Source organism: Carassius auratus, unplaced genomic scaffold, assembly GCF_003368295.1.
Source record: "Carassius auratus strain Wakin unplaced genomic scaffold, ASM336829v1 scaf_tig00001753, whole genome shotgun sequence".
Taxonomy (NCBI): domain Eukaryota; kingdom Metazoa; phylum Chordata; class Actinopteri; order Cypriniformes; family Cyprinidae; genus Carassius; species Carassius auratus.
The window spans coordinates 896305-919455 of record NW_020523394.1 but is presented as its reverse complement, the minus strand read 5'-3'; the positions used below and the strand labels follow the sequence as shown (position 1 = coordinate 919455).

General features: G+C 37.3%; 2 protein-coding genes across 5 annotated transcripts in view; one reads left to right on the top strand and one right to left on the bottom strand.

Moving 5' to 3' along the window:
- The window catches only part of LOC113069585 (macrophage erythroblast attacher-like), a 12706-nt gene extending 6384 nt beyond the window's left edge, over positions 1-6322 (bottom strand). Inside the window, exon 1 of one of the 3 annotated variants that reach the window (XM_026242756.1) lies at positions 6195-6322. Coding sequence is in view for 1 of the 3 variants with exons in the window: in XM_026242755.1 (XP_026098540.1) it covers positions 992-1060 (69 nt within the window). In the remaining 2 variants the exon portion in view is untranslated. The other 2 variants (XM_026242755.1, XM_026242757.1) reach the window with 2 other exon arrangements.
- LOC113069583 (C-terminal-binding protein 1) lies at positions 5961-23151 on the top strand. 2 transcript variants are annotated; one of them, XM_026242753.1, is made up of 9 exons: positions 5961-6337; positions 11865-12019; positions 17057-17201; positions 17284-17490; positions 18881-19095; positions 19186-19316; positions 20155-20282; positions 20444-20558; positions 21945-23151. In XM_026242753.1, exons 1-9 carry the CDS (start codon positions 6298-6300, stop codon positions 22129-22131), a joined length of 1323 nt encoding a protein of 440 aa, XP_026098538.1. In that variant the 5' UTR covers positions 5961-6297; the 3' UTR covers positions 22132-23151. The 2 variants fall into 2 exon arrangements, with proteins under 2 accessions (XP_026098538.1, XP_026098537.1); XM_026242752.1 differs by lacking the exon at positions 5961-6337 and adding an exon at positions 7217-7832.

The following is a 23151-nucleotide window of genomic DNA, read 5'->3' as shown; positions in this document are numbered from 1 at the left end:
TTAGATCATGATGCAATGATCAAGAAGGAACTGGAAATCATTCCCAATGCTGCAAGACAAGCTCGGATGCAACATGCCCTTGACACAGCAGTGAAGCCCATATATTATTGACATTCAGTGTGCGTGCACATAAACAGGCGTCATTTCACAGGGGATGCATGAGCTAATCAGGTTACAAAGAATTCAGATCATCATCACACAGCAAAACCAATCGATTCACGTGAGGATTCATCCAGATCGACGCTATCAATCGGGAAAAATCCGTGACGCAGAGAACAAAGGTGCTGTGTGCCAACCATTAAATAATAAGCCCCTCATCTGAGCTAGAAACAGTTGCCACTGATCAACACATAATGATGCAACATGATCCTAATATGATGCATAATTCACATACATACCTAGCTGTGGTCACCACCACTGAGAATGGTTATTACTCCAGCATTGATCTAGACACCCGTCTGGATCCTAGCTTCAGAAAATAATTCGAAATCAAGCGTCTATACGCGACTGACCAGTACTCGATTATAAAGTAGCTATAAATCCGACACGATTCTTGTCACTATCCGCCTCGTGAATGATTATCGTCGATCTCTGGTTACACTAGTGGACAAACCTGTGGTGGGATCACACAGCGCCTAATAAACCTGTGGTGGGATCAAATAAAACCAGACTGTCGGAACGCGAGGGTGACACGCATCAGACTGATATTATTCGACTAATTGCTCTTGTTTACAGATCCGTCGATATATGAAGCTACAGATGATAACTCTGATCGACAGTTTGCGAGCACCTCGGTAAAAACTGTTTGTGTTGGACTTGTTTTGCTAAGTTATCTAGCCCTATAGCTAACCAGTTAACTGTCTAAATGCAGTCCCATACTTTTCATCTGATCGATCGTTGCCGTCAGATGATCTGTTATGACGGTTATATTAAACCGACTGAATCTGTTCAACTGCATGTTTGGAGTATGGTGAGGAAAGGCTTGACAGACCTTTAAAGTTGGGTATTCTTGCACCTTTAGGGCCATAGAGAGTTGAGCTGCTGTCTCGTGCACCGCCATCTTGCTTTGGGGAAGCCGTGGAGCGTTTGTGTGTGTTGTTCTCGGTTCGGTCTTGACGCGGCAGTGAGGCTGGGCTGCTCATTACTGCCCCCTAGTGCGACGGACGGTACGGTCCTCAACCCTCACAGAGCTAGACGGTCTGTTTCTGCTTGAATATTGACGATATAGTCAAAAGGTTTTGTTTTGAACAGTAAGATTTAATGTTGTAAAGAGTAGGCAAGCTTTGTGGCATACTATTACGTCATTTTGTTGCGTTTTTAATGGACTGCTTTGTATCACAGTTACACTCTAAACTGGCCTGTCAGTAATCTTGTCACAGCTAACATCCTTCACATTTAATTTCATTTATATTCCTCCCATATCAGAGAGAAAATAAGCATCTTGTTGATCTATGAGCTGTGGGTCTTAATGCAGAGAACTCTGCTAATATTTTATGCGTAATGATTCATTTAACTTAACGAACAAATGGATGTTTTAAAAGTTTACATTGTAGTAGCAGATGAGATATAACATGGATAATATTAAATTATTATTATTATTATTATTACCTCATTAACTCAAACTCCTTTATCTAAACCTCTCTACTTAACTGCTAGTCACTCGCATTAACCATGTTTTTTTAATGCTTTTTTGTAGTTCTCAACCGAATCATTCTTCAAAGCACAGTGGATTGTGGGTAATATTAGCCATTAGCATGTGCTCGGATCCACACTTCAAAAATCTACCTAGTAGAACATCAGACTTTTGGCATACTCTTTTTAACATGTTTTGTTACACACTAACGTTAGATAAGTACATCATTATTCTGTTTCCAGAGGACAAGGTAAATAGAATCCCCAAAATAGCTTTAAAAGTTTAAGGATTTCTTTTATCGTTAGTGAGGCATTTGCAGAAATCTGGTCATGCATTTAATATATGATCCCTGATCTTGCTATTGAATCTGTCTGTAACTTTATTATCATTAAGGATTGAGAATTAATATATACAAATCGGATTGGACTTTAATTGCATTAATGAAAGCCTAAACTGCAGCTCATTAACACATGACCTGTATGGTATTCCTAAATAGTTACACGCTACATTTATTTGAATAAATTCATAAAAACAGAATTTTTTTCAGAAATACTGTTTGGATGTGCAATAAAATAAAAATACCCGTGTTTTTCTTGCAATCTGAAGTGTAACTTAGTTAACTAATAACGTTTGTGGACTTTTAATTCAACATCAGGTAAAAATGATACAAAATACGAAAGTGTGTGAATAAGTCTATTTGTCATATATCATTCTATAAGTTCAGTGGTGTGACTTTTTTTTATTATTATTCAAATATTCTGTATTAATGAGGTCATTATAATGTCATGAATAATAATAATAGAATAGTTAGAGAATCCAGCACGTCACATCAGTTGGGCCTTATGAAATCCGTTTTATTTTTTCCAAATTCCGTTTTTTTCTGTTTTCATTTTTCTGGATTACATTTTTTTTTTCTGTTTTCATTTTTCTCAACTCCCTTTTAATGGTTAAATTCATTTTTATTAATCAAGACGCATGTCTAAGTAATTAAAGTCATAACACATTCATTTTCACAACAATTTATTAAAAGTTTAACAAAAATTACATGTTTAGGGCCCTATGAAATGTTTTATTTTTTCTTCACCATGTGTTTTACTGTTACCTAATTCTGTTTTTTAGCATGTCTAATTATTTAAATGCATGAAAACAACTTAATTTATTCATACATTTTCTTAAAATAGCCTTATGATTTTTTTTTCTCCCCATTTCCCATTTTTCTGGTTATCAAATTGAGGCATAAAAGTAAAACATTTATTATTTTTTTCTTTCAAAAGAAATATGAGACCATATCACATACGTGACGCATACTGTGTGCATTACTTGCCAAAACCAGCGCTCCCCTGAGGTCCTGACCAGCGCTAATGAATTCACAAAGAACGGGGCTCTTTTGCTTGAGTGCCAGTGCGTCTGACTTCTCCACTGGAGCTCCACTGTAGTAGCGGTAATGAAGTATACAGTACGTCATACAACATACAGAATATAGCCTTCAGCCTTTGGATATAATGAGAGTTAACTGACAAATGCTTTGTGAAAACTCAGCAATTCATTAAATACACGATAAAAGGCTTTAAACAGTAATTTTTGTTTATGTTAGGGTTGAGAATGCTTAGACACCTCACAACTTTATTCTTAAACAATTCTTAATCTATATATTTTTTCTTATTAATTAAAGGGTTATTCCACCCCGAAATGAGAATGTTGTCATTAATCACTTACCCCCATGTCGTTCCTAACCCGTAAAAGTTTTGTTCGTCTTCGGAACACAAAAGTCCATCTGCCATCCGTGGTTCAACCGTAACATTATGAAGCTACAAGAATAATTTTTGTACACAAAGAAAACAAAAATAATGACTTTATTCAAAAATTTGTCTCCTCTGTGTTTCTCCGCATCAACATAGCACCATTTTGGAGAATATGAGATGAATGCAAACAGCGTACGCTCTTCTGTGTCAGCTGTGGAACAAGGATACGTTTTCTACTTGTATTTACGCTTTGATTTGAATGAAAACATGCAGCGCATCCGTGCAGCGCAGCTGACACAGAAGAGCGTACACTGCCTGCGTTCAGCTCATATTCTCCAAAATGGTTAAACAGAGGAGACGAAATGTTAAATAAAGTCGTTATTTTAGTTTTCTTCATTTACAAAAAGTATTCTCGTCGCTTCATAACCTTATGGTTGTATCACTGATGGCAGATGGACTATTCTGACATTGTCTTTCATACTTTCCTGGACCTTGACAGTGTAATTTACTTGCCAGTTTATGGGATAGTCACAAGCCTCCCGGTTTTCATCCAAAATATCTTAAATTGTTTTAAAAAACAAACAAACAAAGCTTTACGGGTTTGGAACCTCATTTTGAGGTAGAGTATCACTTCAATGAGTTTGCCGACTTTGAGTCCATTTTAAAATAATTACAAAATAATAATAAATTGAATCAATTGTAGGTTAAGGCAATAGTTAACAAAAAAAAAAAAAAAACCTGAAGATTTTGGATAACCAAATAAATGGTGCTAGCCATTGACTTCCATACTACAGAAGTAAATGGCTACTGCCAACAGTTACAAATATTTTCTTTTCTAAACGTGGACAGGTTTGGAACAACTTGAGAGTGAGTGAATTATGGATATTTATATGGATATATTTTAAAATCGACTATTTATTTCTTTATTTATGGGTGAACTATATAGCTTCAGAACATACAAGACAATATAAAGTAATTGATTGGGTTGATTGACAGCAACTGTAATTGCCACAGAAAATAATTTTGAGTTTCATACAATCAAAAACAAACCTTTTCATGAAATAATCCACTTGTAGTGCACATTTCTCTAGGATAAATGTTCAAATAAAACTGTTTGGAACTATATCCGCTATGTGGTTGTATATACTGTGAAAACCAGTAGAGATTGATTTGTACAGTTTATACTGCTGTTGTGTGTGCTGTAATTAATTAATAATTAAACTACTCTACAAAAGCAGGTGGCTGCTTCCAGTGTAAACAGCTTTGTTGATTTGAAAGGGAGTGGTGTAGTATTGAGGAGCTGTGCCACACATTTCCAGAGTAATGATGATGTAATGGTTGGAGACAGTTGCCGAGCAGCTCCACGTTGCTTTCAGCAGATGAGTGGTCGCAGCATCACATCTGCACATTTATTTACAACAGCCTCCAACACCACACATTTAGTCATATTTATAATGTGTTACTGTTTTGGGGTTGACTAAAGTGTTATAATCAATTTTGTTTTTGCACTGATGCTAAAATAATCATTCAGTATTATTATGAATATCTAAAATATGAATATTTTTAACATAGTTATTGCTACGTTATGCCACTGGCTCATTTTGGGATTGAATTTCCAGTAAATAACTATCATGATAGAGTCAATGCGCCCACTCCTATCAAGCATGTTGCTTGTAAGATGAGACTATTGTGCAATAATTGCTTACTGTCCTTGTCTGTTATTTATTGCTATATATATCTAATTTCATTTCTGCTATTAAGCCTCCAAAATGTCTAGACGTTCATATCAAGGTCATTGTTGTAAAGGAATTTTTTTTACGTACTGAGGTTTGTGGTAATCAGCAGCATGTAAATGGTATAAGCTGTATCAATGTCATAACACCATTTGACAAATTGTATGTCAGCACATTTGCAGAAGATTGGATCATGATTTATGTGTTAATGCATGCTTTTGATTCGTGCATTTATCGGATGAATCAGCCGAATTTGCCTGTTCTACCACTGAAGGCAAATGACTCTTTAAGGAAACAGGCCAAAATGACCTTTGGAAATGTGAGAAAAGAGGTTTCAGATTGAATTGATTTTGAATCTACTTTTAAAATGTTTTGTCTGCTGTTCTGAACAAAGCGAGGCCCGTGTGAGCGGCCCCGAACCCTGTTCGTGCTTAATTTGTACCTTCTTATTTTTGGAGACGTCTCTGAGCCTCCCATGAGGCTGTAGGATTCAGTAATTGGTTTTCTGAGAGCTAAATAACCCAGAAGCATCACCGTCGGAGGCGTTTAATTAACTCTCCCTCAGCACGAGCGTTCATCTACAGTAAAAAAAAAAATCTTTGAATGTTACTCAATAGTTTTAATCGTTTTATTTGCACTTTTCTTTCCTTTGTAAAAGACTGACATCAAATTTGAGAAATAGATAAATTACACAGCCAGATTTCCGTCCTCTGATCTAGTTTTGCTTTCACAATTTTCCATGCTCTTTTTTCTTTCTTGCCCCCTCTAAGGAGACAAAAGATCAATTTTGTGAGAGCACAGGCTCCACCCCATTCCTCTTCAGTCTTTCTTGTAGCCACCTAGCACTCGTTTCTCTCTCTCTCTCTCTCTCTCTCTCTCTCTCTCGCTCTCCCACTCCCATAAATGCAGTGACACTTGCATTCTGTGTGTGCATGCGTGTTTGTCCAAGTGTGAGAGTCGAAATAGAAAGTGAGAGAGTGGGGGGAGAGAGAGAAAGAGAGAGAGGGAGCTAGAGAGAAAGAGAAAGACAAGGAGGGGTGGGAGTGTGAGCGCGAGCGCGTGTGTGTGCTTAAGCTAGCTACTCACAGAAAAGAAGGAATAAGAAAATTGAAGTAGCCGCCATATGCTGAGGATTTTGGTGAATGCCTTGCTGAGGAGAACCGCTTGTTTTTCCGGCGGATCCTAAGAGATGGGAAGCTCACATTTGCTGAACAAAGGCTTGCCATTAGGTAAACGTTTCCCTTTCCTTCTGCATGGGGCCACAGGTGAAAGTCTTGTACGGATATCTGCAGATATTTGAGCGTTCGTTCGGCTGTCGTACAGTGTTCTGGCTTCCCCTCCCCCTCTTCCTTTCCTCCTCCCCTCTTCCTCTGCTCCTCTTTTCCCTCTTTCCTATTATCTTTCATCTGAACCATTCATCCACACACAATTGCTTGCTTTCTGCTTTCTCTTTCCCGTGCGAAGACAACATTCGTCCGGACCTCTGATGGCTTGCTTTATTAACTGCATTGATCTTTCCAAGCTGGAAAGATAAAACACACACACTTTACCCTCTGGAAAATCTGAGGGGTTGGCAAGGACATGACTCTCTCTCTCTCTCTCTCTCTCACACACACACACACACACACACACATTGTACAGTGGAAATGTGGCTTCCAGTTCCGGCCTCGACTTACTTTCTCATTTCTGTGTCTTTCGAAGGAAAATCTCGTTCTAGAAGAGTCCAAAAGCAGGATTTCTTAGCCGTAGGAAGAGTATAGGGATTTTCAGGATATGATGGAAATAGTTGTAGCATTCAGATAATGGGCCACTATTTAGTCTTAAAATAAACATGTATTGAGATTCGTTTATATATTTGATATGGTTTAAGATCTTTCTGATCAGATGGACACAAAGTAATTTTTTATTGTCATAACTTATATGTTTAGGAGGATATTGACTAGTCAAAGTGAAAACACATATAAGTGCCTTTACGATATTCAAGTGATTTCTTTTTTTTGAAGAATCCCAAATGCACATTTCCAGGAAAAGTGGGTGGAGTACAATGCATTGGCTTCGGGCAAAAAACAAACACAAGATTCACCTCAGCTCAGTTTGTGAGGAGCAAAACGTGTCATTAAAAACAGGTTTTGTTCTTTTGGCACGGTGAACGTGTGGCTGGAATTTGATTTTGGCTTTCATTTTCACCAGAAGACAACAAAGGGGGGATGTCAGCTTGAATTATCGCCCGTGGGCAGTCGAGGTCTCGTGTGACTGACCCTGATGGTTATGTTGCTAATATGAACTAGCTAATTCAAACAGATCCAGCTCACCCTCGGGGCAGGGCAATATGGAAAGAGCCCCGAGGGATTGGTGTGAGAAACTACCATGTGTTTCTTCCAGCACAGGCTTCTTGATTTACCTAGCTGTGATCTTACATGACAAAGACAGAGAGAGTCAGCGATCGTTTGTATGAGTGAAATAGTGCTTTTTCTTGATCGGAGCATTTGATCCCAGAGCTGTGTGCTTGGATGCATCTTTTGCATGTTTTTGGAGTTTTGTCCTAATCAGAAAAAGAAAGAAGTCAACAGTGGCTGTTACCAGATAACCGGATCCTGCTGGGATGGTTTAGATGTCACTAACACATAATTTACGGTTGTAAAAGCTCACCTCTATCACAAATGGAGAAAACAGCTGGTTCTGTGTGGGAACGGATGCCTGAAAGCCAGGGATCTCTTCACAGAGGTAAAGGGCTCTTGTTTGTGCATAAACGTGAGCATTGTGTGTGTGTGTGTAAGAGTGTGAAAGACTATCCTGAGAGCAGGAGTGGGTGGTGCTGATAGAGGTGGTGTGTCTGTGTCTTATGGGCATGATTACACCATGTCTGCACTTGCCAGGCTGGATATGGTCAAATTGGGAGAGGTCACAGGTGCACATATTGTACTTCTGTTACTACATCATTAACAAGTAGCTAAATATTTAGCATTTGAAATATGCTGATTTAGTTTTATTTATTTAAGGGGTGTTTAGATGTCTCTCTATACTGTTAAAAATAAAATAAAATGCACACACATATACGTGTGTGTGTATGCTATACACACACACACACACACACACACATATATATATATATATATATATTAGGGGTGTAACGATACGCGTATTCGTATTGAACCGTTCGGTACGAGGCTTTCGGTTCGGTACGCGGTACGCATTATGTACCGAACGGTTCGTTGGACTAATTAATTAAATTTGGAAAATAAAAAAGGTGTGTGAAATATAATGTTATGCGTTCAACAAGGTAGCCCAATAACCCAAACGACGTAACAGGCAATGCCCCTGACACCCCCGAAGAAAAAAAAAACACCAACTTATATGTTTATGTCAGGCTACTCAGTCAGGCGCTCGCTCACTCAGTACACGCTGAAGGCTCGGTACGGAGCCCCGCACGTCACCTGTAGGAGAGAAAAAACATCAATCCGTGGCGACGGTTTTGCAATCCGTCCCCTCAGTTTATAAACCGTGCTCATGAATTAATAAACTGTTCACTCGGTTTAACAAATCGTACCCAGGATTAACAAACCGTGCCCACGAATTCCCAGTCCGTACGTTTAGATTGTGTAAACCGTACCCTCGGTTTTTGAATCCGTACCCACGAATTCATAATCCGTGCGCACGCTTTCGCAATCCGTTCCCTCGGATTTGAAAACTGACACGCATTTTACACTTAACAGTGAAACATGCATCTAACTCCGGCAGGTGGGGTGAGGTGGGTGGAGCTTAGTATTATAAAATCACAAAAATAAGTCTTCATGTTAAGAAAGAATTGTACACAAGCATTTCCAAAACTGTCCAAAGGTTATTTAAAAATAAAGCAATTCACAAATTATTTTATGACAAATATTTTTACTGTCTTGTACTCATTTATTTAGCCTACAAATTAAAATTATAAAAAATAACTTTATTTTTATTTGTATCATTATTATATATTATTAAACAGGTTATGCATAAGAATCTTTTATCCAAAATAACTTACAAAAGAGGAAAAAATTACTCCAGAGTCAGTCACAATGCCAGGTTTATTGCACAATAATAATCAAGTGCTATTATAGATTATCAGCAATTGAACAAGATTTTAATGCGAATCTTTCTTATTAAATCTTTGTATTCCACCTCGTACTACACTTGATAGAGAATCACTTAAGACACTTTGCTGTAAACCTATTCCACATAATAATATTCAATAAAACTGTATGTTAACACGTAGGAGTTTGCTGCATGAATCCGTGAGTACGGTTTACAAATCCGAGGGAACGGATTGCGAAAGCGTGCGCACGGATTATGAATTCGTGAGTACGGATTCAAAAACCGAGGGTACGGTTTACAAAATCTAAGTGCACGGATTGGAAATTCGTGGGCACGGTTTGTTAATCCGTGGGCACGATTTGTTAAATCGAGTGAACAGTTTATGAATTCGTGAGTACGGTTTATAAACTGAGGGGACGGATTGCAAAACCGTCGCCACGGATTGCTTTTTTTTCTCCTACAGGTGACGTCCCGGGCTCCGTATACGGACATCACCGCAGCGAATGGTGCATTTACGTTATAGCCGCGGATATGAGACCTTACTCTGTAGTGGAAAACGCAGGTTTTAAGAACATGCTTAATGTAATTGAGCCCCATTACAATATTCCTTCACGAGCCCATTTCAGACAGACCGTAATTCCTGCTTTGTTCCAAAAAACATAAGCCCAAATAGAGAACCAATTGAGTAAAAACACACTAAATATAAAGAGTTATAGAGTTCCATATAAAAAGAGTTACATCTTTGTATTTGTTCATAACCACTACAACAATATTACATTTAATTTTTAAAAAAATTTTTATAAGGAGCTATTTTTGTTTTATACAGTATGCTGCTAAGAAAACACCATAGAAGATGGGTAAAGAATAGCTCCATCATTGTTCAATGTAAAAAAACACATACTTTGTTAGTTTTAATAAATAAAACATTTTTAAAAAAATCAAGGAAATTTATCTGTCAATTTTTTCTTTTTGCTGTATCTAAAACGTACCGAACCGTACCGAACCGAACCGTGACATCAGTGTATTGAACCGAACCGAACCGTGAATTTTGTGAACCGTTACACCCCTAATATATATATATATATATATATATATATATATATATATATATATATATATATATATATATATAATAATAATAAATCACAAATATATATGTGATATAAAATCACAGTTCTTGAAGAGTAAATAATTGATAGTAAAACGTTTTTGAGCAGTAAATCAGCAAGTTAGAATGATTTCTGAAGGATCATGTGACACTGAAGACTGGAGGAATGATGCAGAAAATTCAGCTTTGATCACAGGAATAAAATACATTGGTCCCACTTTATATTAGGTGGCCTTAACTACCATGTACTTACATAAAAAATAAGTACAATGTACTTATTGTGTTCATATTGTATTGTAAAACACTTTTGCTGCTATTGAGGTGGGATAGGGGTAAGGTTAGGGAGAGGGTTGGAGGTATGGGTAAGTTTAAGGGTGGGTTAAGGTGTAAAGTATGGGTCAACTGTGTAATTATAAATGTAATTACAGAAATTAAATACAGATGTAATTACATGTCGTTTTTTTAAAATATAAGTGCAATGTAAAAACATGTATGTACACAATAAGTACATTGTAATAAATTATTAATTAAAATGTAAGTACATAGTAGTTAAGGCCACTTAATATAAAGTGGGTCCAATACATTTAAAATGCATCAAATAATTTCACAATATTACTGCTTTTAATTGTTTTTGTATCAAATAAGAGCAGCTCCAGTGAACATGAGACTTCTTTCAGATACATTACCAAATTCTTACTGAACTTTTGAACGCTAGTTTACACATATACTTGGACTTTCCATTGACAAGTCCGTTAGTAGATGTTTTTTTTAACTGACACTAGGCAGAGCGCCAACTTCTGCTACTCAGCCAGCAGCGCACTTATCGCCAATGTCAATACAGCGCAACAGTCCTGCCCACCTTTTCAGCAGTCTTAGTTTCCGGAGGTATTTTTCCCATTCATTCTCTCCATTGGGATTTAACCCAACCAGCTCTGAGATGAATCAACAAACATTGGCTGAAAGCAAAAAAATATGTGAATACCAGAAGCCAAGGCGAGACTCAGTACTTCACGTGTAACCGAACTGCAGTCCCAAGAAACACTGAAAATGCTGTCGTATAAAACGATTGATTTAATTATCAGTGAAACTGCCTCGATTGAATTATTCGCAGTGATTCATGAGAGTGGTTTTTATATGGTAGCCGCAACATATTTTGTTCTTCAGTGGAAACTTGGCTTGAAGTTTGTTAGCTTGTCCAGCATATATTGGGTTATCACTATAAAGTGGCCATTTAAACCTGAAAATGTTGGAGGCTTTAGATCAGTGAATGGTGACGAGCTGAAAAAAGCACAGTACTGTGAAGCCCCACAGGTGTTCATGCAAAAATATTTTTATTATTGAGCAATAAAAAGGCAAGAATGACTGTGTTTAAGAGTCTCTTTATTTTACGAGTCGTTCCATGATAACTAATCTAGACATTCAATGTCTGTGTGTATCTTAGCATTGGATTTTATCATTTGGAAGGAGTCTTATAATAACAGTGAATTTGCAGACAAAGTGATGTTTACAGTCAGTGCTCACATTAAACCTACTTGAGCACAAGATCAAGACGGGTAACACATGTGATTGATTTCTCTCTGCAGGCATCAGGCCTCCCATAATGAATGGCCCCATGCACCCTCGTCCTCTGGTGGCGCTGCTGGATGGCCGGGACTGTACGGTGGAGATGCCCATCCTGAAGGACGTGGCCACCGTGGCCTTCTGTGATGCCCAGTCCACCCAGGAGATCCACGAGAAGGTATCTAGCACTTAACGTCACTTACTCTTTGGTAGAGTTGCCCTTTTTCACTTTTGGATTAATCACTCACTGTATGTTGTTCTTGTTTAAATGGCTTTTTCTTCAAATGTAACTTTCTCAACCTTTGAAGTGTTTTGCGTTTCTGTTGGCTTAACCAAGTCTGTGTGGGCAGCGAAAAATAACATAAACCAATAATATCTCAGCCTACTTTTTCAACCAATCCAATCCAGATGAATCGAACAAATCTTGCTCCTTAATTGCCAGTATTTCACTAAGGAGTATACAGCATCACAGAAGTAAAATGCATTGTGAACGCTGTTCATGATTTATTACGACTGTGCGGAGTGGTATTTTTTTCCATCACTGGTTCGCACAGATTAATATATCATTTAATATAGACGGTTTTATTGGGCGCACGCGCCTGGACCTAAGTTAACTTCCGGTCTGTGTTGTGTGTATATCAGTCTGGCTGCAATGTCTTCTAGAAACGCAGTTAAAGGCGAGGTGATGAGTAAACTGAAGTTGGGCTCAGGTGGTTGTGCTGTGGGATGTGTTTCCCATACATTTATTTATTTTTGGAGACTCGCCACATTAAAAACTGATTGATTTTCAAAAAGGCTTCGTTGAATAAACATGAGTAACCTTATGTACTGCACGTTTAATAATAATAATTCCCTACATTTATATGTTTAAATATCAAAGCGAGGCACAGGTGTTTTTATATCGCTGTATTTCTGAAGGAAGATTTGCCTGATAAAGCAGCGTGTGAGCGTAACGTTACCAGCTCTGCTTTGTTTACAGCTGTTACTGGGGAAACCTCTATTTCTCGCACTTTATGTCTGTGCTTTAAAACATCTCCTGCTGGCAAATAATGACTTTGCATTTTCATTAAGTCCGCCTGATCCACAAAGCAAACATATTTTGTTTGTTATCAAAAAATATCTACTCTAGAGGGACTTGGCTGTTGTTATTGATTCTATTTGCAGTCTACCGGAAGTTAAGTTAAGTCCACCAAACGCGCATGCCCAGTAACGTTTGTTTATGTTGTTGCCGTTGAAACCGTCTATATGTTAGAGTATGGTTCTGAAATCCATCATAGATCCCACTGGCTCGACGTGATAGAGCCTCCTTGGCTTTGTTACATGGAAAAAAAACACTTCATCTCACAGGCTAAAAAAGTAGTTTGCACAATGGGTAATATTTATGAGGCTGTGAGCTTTTTGCCAGAATTGAGTAGAATGATTCGTTAGATGATTTCACTGGGTAGCATGATGAAATCTCACAGCCATCCGTCTCACTGCACTTCATGTGATTTATTTATTTCAGTCTCACTTGCTCGCAGCTATTGATCAATCATTTTCTTTAGCATTTGTTAAAGCTAGATGAGCGGGATCTGATCTGTCATGTTGTGATGTTTCATTGTGAGAGAACTTGTCAGTCTTTGAGAATAATGTTTGAAATTTGTCTTGAATGAACTTTATCTGAGTCTAGTGTCATGTGTCAGAAATAAACCGTAAACGAAAGATTTTTAGAATGTAATTTATAATGAAATTTATATTATTAATGTATATAACTATCTATCCATCCATCCATCTAGTAATTTTAATCATAGTCATTTTTCTGAGTTTTATTTGTATTTTATTTTTAATTGTATTTTGATCAATTGAATGCAGCTTGGTGAGAATAAGAGAAAAACATTTTTAAAAAAATGTTTACAAACCTAACCTTAAACAGAAGTTTATAGTTGTTTAGAATTAGAACATAATTCATATATTTAATTATTCCATTGTTCATTGTTATTAGCGGCAATTTGGCATCAAGTGCTTAAATGCAACAACAAAATAAGTCAAACTCACTTTAGAGTATATATAAAAAGTAGAACTTTTATTAATAAAATAAACTAAAATCCACCATGCTACAGGGCAGGCTATGCCTAATATAAAATAACAAATTACTTATATAAAATTTAAATAGGTATACAAAACAACTTTGGAAATAAGTGAACATGCATTATAACCAAATAAATAAGAAACATAGAATGTTTATTAGCAAAACGAATAAGAAAGCTTGGAGGCACGGCATACACCTTGATGTCAAATAAAAGAAATAAATTACACAAAGTTTAAATAAAGTAAAAATAAGTAAACACTGGGAACCAATTAAATAAGAAACTAATGTTATTATTATTATTTTTTCAAAATCACTTTGGATAAATGGAAAAAGTCAACAGGCTTTTCAAAATCCAAAATATTGCCAAACAGGTGCTTTTGCATTTTGTTTCTAAACTAAATCATCCGTCGTCGTCTTGTCAGCCTCACCTCACTCTTCTTTTCAATCAGCTCACTGGATAAATTAAATCTGATCTGTGATGTGACTGCCACGTTCAGATTTTAATTGTACTAGTGTCTGTACTTTTTCTCAACTAAATGATTTTGATTACCGACGGTGAGGGTCGGTGCTGCGGTGGGCAACTGACGAAACCAGTGTTGTGGCTTAACACCGGTATCACTGTCAGCACCGTCTATCACGGCAAGCCTAAAGGATAAAATAAACAAAGAAAAAAACCCTGCACCCCTAGTGACTTAGGCCCTAAAAATTCACATCTTGGCCAATAGTGGGAAAAGCACTAGTGTCCTAGTGAAGTGTTTGTGGATCAAATACGACTGGCTGGAAAAAGAGCAAGTGCATGGTTTAATAATGTGTTCATTCACAGAGGAAAGTTGATTTGCTGCTCTCTGTATTATGCAGAGTCACTGTTATCTTTTCCAGACTACCCATGAACCTAAATTGAACTCATTTGCTCTGTTCATTCAACTGGCTTCACACAAAAGACCAGTCGTCGCAGCCCGCCATAAATCATTCACTCTCAACACAATTCGCTTTATACCATATCATATAAATATTTGCTCCCCCGGGATGCGTTCGTGCTCATGCAGACCTTTACTGTGGCCGGAGCTGCTGATTTGTCGATTGCTGTTGGCATGTTTTGTGTGGTTCTGGGTGTCTGCCAGGTTGATTCTCGATGAACACTCCCCGGGCTGCACAGACAGATGGCACTCCCTCTCTGCCCCTTTCCAAAAACCTACACAGATCCTCCTTATTTCACCGCTTTAACTGGCTGCTACTGAATGGACAGAAACTATACAGTCTCCTCACACAGAGAAAAGAGCCTCTGATCAGATAGAAAATCAATTGACTGTCCGGGAGAGAAATTATTAGCAGATGATAAAGTGGTGTGAAGATTTTCTGCTAAGAAAGGGCTGTAAAACCCTGTTTCATTCTGGTGCAGCTCATAAACGACACTGATTGCTTAATGTGGTGATTCTTCTTGATGGGTGTCAAACCAAATGATGTTTTTCATCATCAGCCAGAGTTATTATAATGTGATGAATCTGTTTATGTTGTGTGTTATTCCAGAACTTGATGGTTTATTAGATTATGTCAAGTGTTTTCAAGTAAACTGATTAATCATCATGAACCCTTTGTGAGTGGGGCTCTTCGTGTTTTGCCCTTAAAGAGTTTTCCTCTGTTAATCTGATTAGAAAATCCTGAGGCAGTGTAAAAACATGATCCCTGAAGTGCATAATTAGCTCATGAGAATGAAACACGTCCCCACATTCTTTTTACTAGGGTTATTATCATTGAAATATTAAATAATCATTTCAGCTATTTGCTAAGGAAACATTGCTCTGATTCGTTTGCTAAAATAACTCAAAACAAAAACTATAGGCATGTTTTTAAAAGCTACAGTACACAAAAACAAATTCCGTATTCCTCAAAATGAATAAAAACTTTGAAATGCAAACTCAAAGTATGATGCAAACCTGCAGTAATTAAATATGTTAAAGGGATAGTTCACCCAAAAATCATAATTATGTCATTAATAACTCACCCTCATGTCGTTCCAAACTCATAAGAACTCCATTTATCTTCGGAACACAGTTTAAGATATTTTAGATTTAGTCCGAGAGCTCTCAGTCCCTCCATTGAAGCTGTGTGTAAGGTATACTGTCCATGTCCAGAAAGGTAAAAAAAACATCATCAAAGTAGTCCATGTGACATCAGAGGGTCAGTTAGAATTTTTTGATGCATCGAAAATACATTTTGGTCCAAAAATAGCAAAAACGACGACTTTATTCAGCATTGTCTTCTCTTCCGTGTCTGTTGTAAGACAGTTCAAAACAAAGCAGTTTGTGATATCCGGTTCGTGAACCAATCATTCGATGTAACCGGATCTTTTTGAACCAAATGGAACTGAATCGTTTTAAATGGTTCACATCTCTAATACGCATTAATCCACAAATTACTTAAGCTGTTAACTTTTTTTTTAGATCAACATACATTTTTGTGTTTGTTTGTTTTTTATTTATCTTATTGCTGAAGAGTGTTGAACTTTCTTCTCCTGCATCGTATTCTTCATGCGATCCAGATTGACAGCACAGCTGGAAAATTCTACTGTACAGATGTGCATTTCCTAAAATAAGAACTTTTTTATATTAAAAACAAACGAGCAAGCCCAGTCCAGCCGAGAAAAACTAATGTAAATGTAACGCAAGACCTTCTTTCTTTTGCATTACTTAAAGTTGTTTAAAAACATTAATTAAAAATAACTAGTTATTTTTTATGGCGTAACGCAATTTTGTAACGTATTACTTTTAAAAGTAACTTTCCCCCAGCAATTGTTCCTTTCCATGACATATTAATTTGTTTTCTCATTTTAGTTACATTGTTGCCACAATTGAAGAATTAGTTCCATCGTTCAATAAATTGTGGGCATGTTGTACTAATTTCTTCTCTCGTTTTAATTAATCAATCGAAAACAGGGAATAAATTCATATAACATGGATTTGATTTACTAAAACAAGGGAACAAATGAATAAGTTATGAGACACAATAAATATATGGCATGTGCAGGGCTCCCGAGGTTCACTCACTGTATTTAGGATTAGTTAGGATTGAAATCATTTCGACTCGCCCCTCAGTTTGAGAGCTGTTTCCTTCTCATAGACTGACTGTAGTTTGTGTCCCCTCTCTCAGGTTTTAAATGAAGCAGTGGGTGCTCTCATGTACCACACCATCACCCTGATGAGGGAGGACCTGGAAAAGTTCAAAGCACTTCGTATAATAGTCCGCATTGGGAGCGGCTTTGATAATATCGACATAAAGTCTGCCGGAGACTTAGGTAATAGTTAAGAAGATTTTCCATTACATCCCACATGTTGCACAACAGTGTGTGTTTGACCGTAACCCTTCCTCGTCCGCAGGAATAGCAGTCTGCAACATGCCCGCAGCTTCAGTCGAGGAGACGGCAGACTCCACCATGTGTCACATCCTAAACCTGTACCGACGCACCACCTGGCTGCACCAGGCTCTCCGGGAGGGCACGCGGGTCCAGAGCGTGGAGCAGATCCGAGAGGTGGCGTCTGGGGCGGCCCGGATCAGAGGGGAGACGCTGGGGATCATTGGTCTAGGTGTGTGGTCTCACATAGCCAGACTTTAGACTCTCGACATGAAGTCTGATCCACTTCCCTGTGTATTCTGGCTAAGAACCGCCGACTGAGACAGAAAGAGATCCTCTGAACGAGATATGAAGGAACCAGCTGCTGTTTGTTTTGTTTTTATGTGCTGTTTAGGGATGAGTAAATCTGAATACACTGGTGCAGGCAGAATAAAAAAAAATCCTAATTATGGAGACACCAGTGGCTTTGAAGATAACAGAGAGGAAACAGTTTGTAATGTGTGTAGACCGTGATCTGCGTTTCTGTCCAACCAAAAGTAATTATTTCACCGAGAAAAAAAGAGTGAAGTATACAGTTCCTCATTTCAGTGCTTTTTTTTTCCCGCCTGCCAGTGGCTCACTACAAAATAACGTTTTGTCTGTGAGTGTGTGTGTGTGTGTGTGTGTTTATTTATTTATTTATTTATTTATATAGTTTAGGATCAGTATGAAAAATTTTATCTATCCACCTATCTATCTATCTATGTGTATATATATATATATATATATATATATATATATATATATATATATATATATATATATATATATATATATATATATATGTATATGTTGATATATCCATTATTGAATGTCAAACAATTCTGACAATTCTGAGTAAATAAAAATCTAAACTAGCAAAACTAGTTATAAAAAAATTATAATAATTTCAACACTGATAATAATTCTGAAGGATCATGTGACGCTAAAAACTGAGGTTCAGTTCTGAATCACAGGAATAAATTACAATTTTAAAATGTATTCAAATAGAAAACATTTAAAATCTTAATAATAGTTAACAATATTACTCTTTTTACTGTATATTTAAAATAAGAAATAAATGCAGTCTTCATGAGCTTAAGAGTCTTCTTTCAAAAAATAATATCTTAAACCAGCCTTTGGTGTGAGATACCCGGGTTCGAATCCACTGTGAGACACCAATGCGTCCCTGAGCAAGACACTTAACCCTTAGTTGCTCCAGAGGCGTGCGACCTCTGACATATATAGCAATTGTAAGTCGCTTTGGATAAAAGCGTCAGCTAAATGAATAAATGTAAATGTAAACCAAACTTTTAAACAGTAGATATAATGCATAAAATAAGCTCAATCGAATACTGCACACATTTCACTTCTTCCTGAAATACAATCCCGATGCATTTTAAATAGTTTTCTTCTGTTTTATCTTTCTCTTCTCTTCTGCTTTTTTTTTGTCAGACTGTAAGAAAAGAAACTCAACTACACACCATTTTAATGAAACTTGTTTTGTAACAGGCATTATTGTATTGACAGGGTTTATACTGAACTAATTTAATACACCATTAATTTATGCATTTCTTTTACTGATGGTTTTTGTCTGCTCTCAGGGCGTGTTGGACAGGCGGTGGCACTGAGGGCCAAAGCATTCGGCTTCAACGTGATCTTCTACGACCCGTACCTGTCTGACGGGACGGAGCGAGCCCTGGGACTGCAGAGAGTCAACACCCTACAGGACCTGCTCTTCCACAGCGACTGCGTCACCTTACACTGCAGCCTCAACGAGCACAACCACCATCTGATCAACGACTTCACCATCAAACAGGTGTCGTCTACAGCCTACAGTCACAAGCGCCAGAGCGTACGTGAGCTGCTGCCACATTGCTGTGTGATCATTACTGTGTGTTGACCGCAGATGCGTCAGGGGGCTTTCCTGGTGAACACGGCGCGTGGCGGTCTGGTGGATGAGAAAGCTCTGGCCCAGGCTCTGAAAGAGGGCAGGATACGAGGAGCAGCCCTGGACGTCCATGAGACCGAGCCCTTCAGGTGAACAACAACAACATTTGATGTTGAAGAATCGTGGTGTTTTGACATTTGGATGGATGCCTTGCTCCAAACTTTGTTTCTATTCCACTCTGCCTCTACGAGTATTTTTCGCCTTGTTATTTGGCTACAAACCCCACAAAATATGCGTCTGTTTGCTACAAATGCATTACAAGGGATGCAACGAATGCGAGCTGTTTCCTGAAGGCAGTTTCAAAGGAGAAAAGCAGCATAAATAGTGGTGCACTTTCGTAAATTATGTTAAATTGCTTTCATACCAGTTGTGAAAGCCAGTGTTATTTTATTATTGTAGTGTATATATATATATATATATATATATACAGTACAGACCAAAAGTTTGGAAACATTACTATTTTTAATGTTTTTGAAAGAAGTTTCTTCTGCTCATCAAGCCTGCATTTATTTGATCAAAAATACAGAAAAAGATGTAATATTGTGATATATTATTACAATTTAAAATAATTGTTTTTAAAATTAATTATACTTTAAATTATCATTTATTTCTGTGATGCAAAGCTGAATTTTTAGGATAATATAGTTATTATTATTTTAGCATGTATATACTATGATAGATTTTATTGATATTTTCTGTATATATATTTTTTTTTTCAGTTTTTATAATTTATTTTAATTGGTTGTTATAATTTTATAATTAAAAAAGTTTACAGTTATTTGTATTATATATTTCTTTGATTTATTATTATTATTATTTATGTTTTATTTTTTGCTTTGATCAGTTTTAGTTAGTTTCATTTGAGTTTATTTCCTATGCTTCAGCTTATTTTAGTTTTTCACGCTCATTGAGTGAATATGACTTCAGTTTCAGCCAAGGTCCTCTCAAAGACGCACCCAACCTGATCTGCACCCCTCACGCGGCGTGGTACAGCGAGCAGGCCTCCATTGAGATGCGTGAGGAGGCGGCGCGGGAGATCCGTCGTGCTATCACCGGTACGTCGCCACACTTGACTGCCTCAGAGCTGCCATTTGTCAAATGATTTGAGAGCGCAGTTGAGTGAAAACCTTGTTCTTTGATTGCAGCTCCGCAGGCTTGATGTGCTGTGATCAATGACTCAGGGTTATCCTGTAATGAAGCTGTTTTCCTCCTCCAGGGCGCATTCCAGACAGCCTGAAGAACTGCGTCAACAAAGACTTCCTCACACAGACCACGCACTGGGCCGGCATGGACCCGACTGTTGTTCATCCAGAACTCAACGGAGCCTACAGGTGCAGCACACTACTGAATAACTCATGTATCGTAAATGAATGTTGGATACAGGTGGTGCTGCTGTTTTGTATGTGCACAGCCATTTTTACCAGGACTTCTGCTGAAAGAATAATCCACAGATGGCCATGCAAGATTGCTTTTACTCTGCTTATAATCAGTACTTTGGATCTCTCAGTCTTGCTGCATGTTTTTAGAAAATCTTCAGTGATGTCACTTGTAACCACCTCTGAAACACCCATGTCACGTGTATGAGGAAAATAATGAATGATTGACTGATATGGGTTCATTGCCCATTACGACATCTAGAGAGCAGAGTGGACAGTAGCCAGTGTTAATCATGATATGTACTTTATATAAGATTTAATGACTGCAAATGAAATGAGACAGAATTGCTCATATGCACATATTTTATGATTTAAAAAAACAACAACAACTGAAAACAGATTTATTGAAACTGACACAGGGCATGTAATGGATTTTTTTTTGACATCCATTTCTGTGACCTTTTCAGTTGTTTATGATTGCTGGATAAGATTTTTTGAAATAGTTTTGATTAAGACTGATTCACTAATGAATGATTCGATATGTGAATCTTTTCGACTGATTTATTGAAAAGAACTGACTAGATAACTGGATTAAACTGTGTATAGTCACTATTGAAATTTTAATTTCAATACACCATACAGCATCATGCTGCTTACTGCTTTTATATATTAGCAATATTATAAAATATTCATTTTCAATAAAAATGTATTTACAATAAAAGATTTTTTAATAATATAGTAAGGTTAAGTAATGTAGTTACTTGATAGTTCATTAGCTTAACTTTATGATGTTAATTTATAAAATTATAAATGTTTTTGAAAGAAGTCTGGTGCTCACCAAGGCTGCATTTATTTAATCAAAAACACTATAAAAGCATTTCAATTGTGACGTATTAAACTTACAGTTAATAAATAACTTCTCTTTTTAATATGTTTTAAAATACAATGTATTCCTGTGATGGCAAAGCTGATTTTCAGGATTCTTTAATAAAAAGGAATTTCAAAAGCATTTATATGAATTAAATGGTATTTTTTATAACATTCAATATGTCTATACTGTGACTGTCGATCAATTAATGCATCCTTGCTGAATAAAAGTATTAATTTCTCAAAAAAAAAATATATATGCTGACCCCAAACTTTTTTAATGGAGATTGTACAATACGATGCATCACATCATACGTGTGGTGTTACATTTAAATGTGGCTCATCCAATCAGATTGTAGAGGTGGACTTAACCATCCATTTTTTAATCCACCATAATGCAGTAAGATTTTAGTTCAACAGAGACTGTTCCAGGTGTTGCTGACACTGCTGTTTAATATTATTCCTCTTCCTCAGGTACCCCCCAAGCGTCGTGAGCCTAGCTTCAGGGGGTCTGCCTCCTCCAGTGGAGGGCATCATGCCAAGCACCGTACCCATCACCCACAGCCTCCCCACCGCGGCCCACCCTTCGCACGCCCCGTCACCCGGCCAAACCGGCAAAGCCGAACCCGATAGAGAGCAGCACCCCAACGAACAGTTGTAGCCCCCTCTTTAAAAGCTCTCCGTACCACTATAGAACTCTCCTGGTCCTTCTTTACCCCAAAGAAGAGGAGCGGACACCAAAACCAGCCACTAAAAACACCCACGACTCTGAAGAAGCCAACGCTTGACTGAAGGTAGAGGACTGCGCTCTTTGAAGTAACCAGTGGGAAAAAAAACAACAACAAAAAAAGAGAAAGTCTTGTGGATTTGAAACTTCTCCCTGATGCAAAACCCTGCTGTTTTAGATTGTAGTCTGTCCAAGTGCAGTGGGCGATCTTTTATCTGTTATTTTGTCCGTCTAATGGGTTTCATTGTTAAAACAACAGTAGCTATTACATGAATGTTACCTGTTTGTGTACAGTTTTAAGGACATGATCAATGGTTTGTAGACAAGAAAAAAAAAATAGAAACGTCATTAAGGCAGGCATTTTACCACCTGATTACGATACGATACGATACGATAACAAAAAGCTTATTCGTTTCACTCCTTTGATTTTAAAAGCACCAAAAGAGGCGGGATTTGCACACCCTCTCAGGAAAATTTACCCCCCCCCCCCACCTTCCTTTTAAATTAAACCACATAGTGCATTGTTTTTTGTACCCATTTGTCTTTTGTAGTCTAAATTCAGTGCAGTACTTAAAGAACTACACACAGTATGTTTTATTTTTATTTTCGGAGCATGTATTACTTTATGTGTTAAGGGTTAAAAAGAAAACAGAAAATGTTCAGTTTTTGAACAAAAAGGAAAAAAATGTCTTTGTCTTGTGCTAAGCTGGCGTAATGCTTGCCTGTTTGTGTGCGACTTGATTGTTTCGTGTTTTTCGAGGATGCCGGGATCATTGCAGCTCTCCATCGCCTACATAGATTCCTTCCTGGTAAAGTGGTAGGCTAGCAATATACATACTATATATACTATGAGATATGAATATTTTTTGTTAAACAGAATCCAAAAAGAAATGTTTGTGACTGTATGCATTTGTATGAATTATTTTAAATGAAATAAAAGTCCGAGTTAAACGA

Coding starts and splice junctions, on each gene's coding strand:
- LOC113069583 (XM_026242752.1), top strand. CDS start 7,769: ATGGAGAAAACAGCTGGTTCTGTGTGGGAACGGATGCCTGAAAGCCAG. Junction 17,491..18,880: donor GCTGGGGATCATTGGTCTAG/GTGTGTGGTCTC, acceptor GTCTGCTCTCAG/GGCGTGTTGGACAGGCGGTG. Junction 19,096..19,185: donor ACGACTTCACCATCAAACAG/GTGTCGTCTACA, acceptor TGTTGACCGCAG/ATGCGTCAGGGGGCTTTCCT.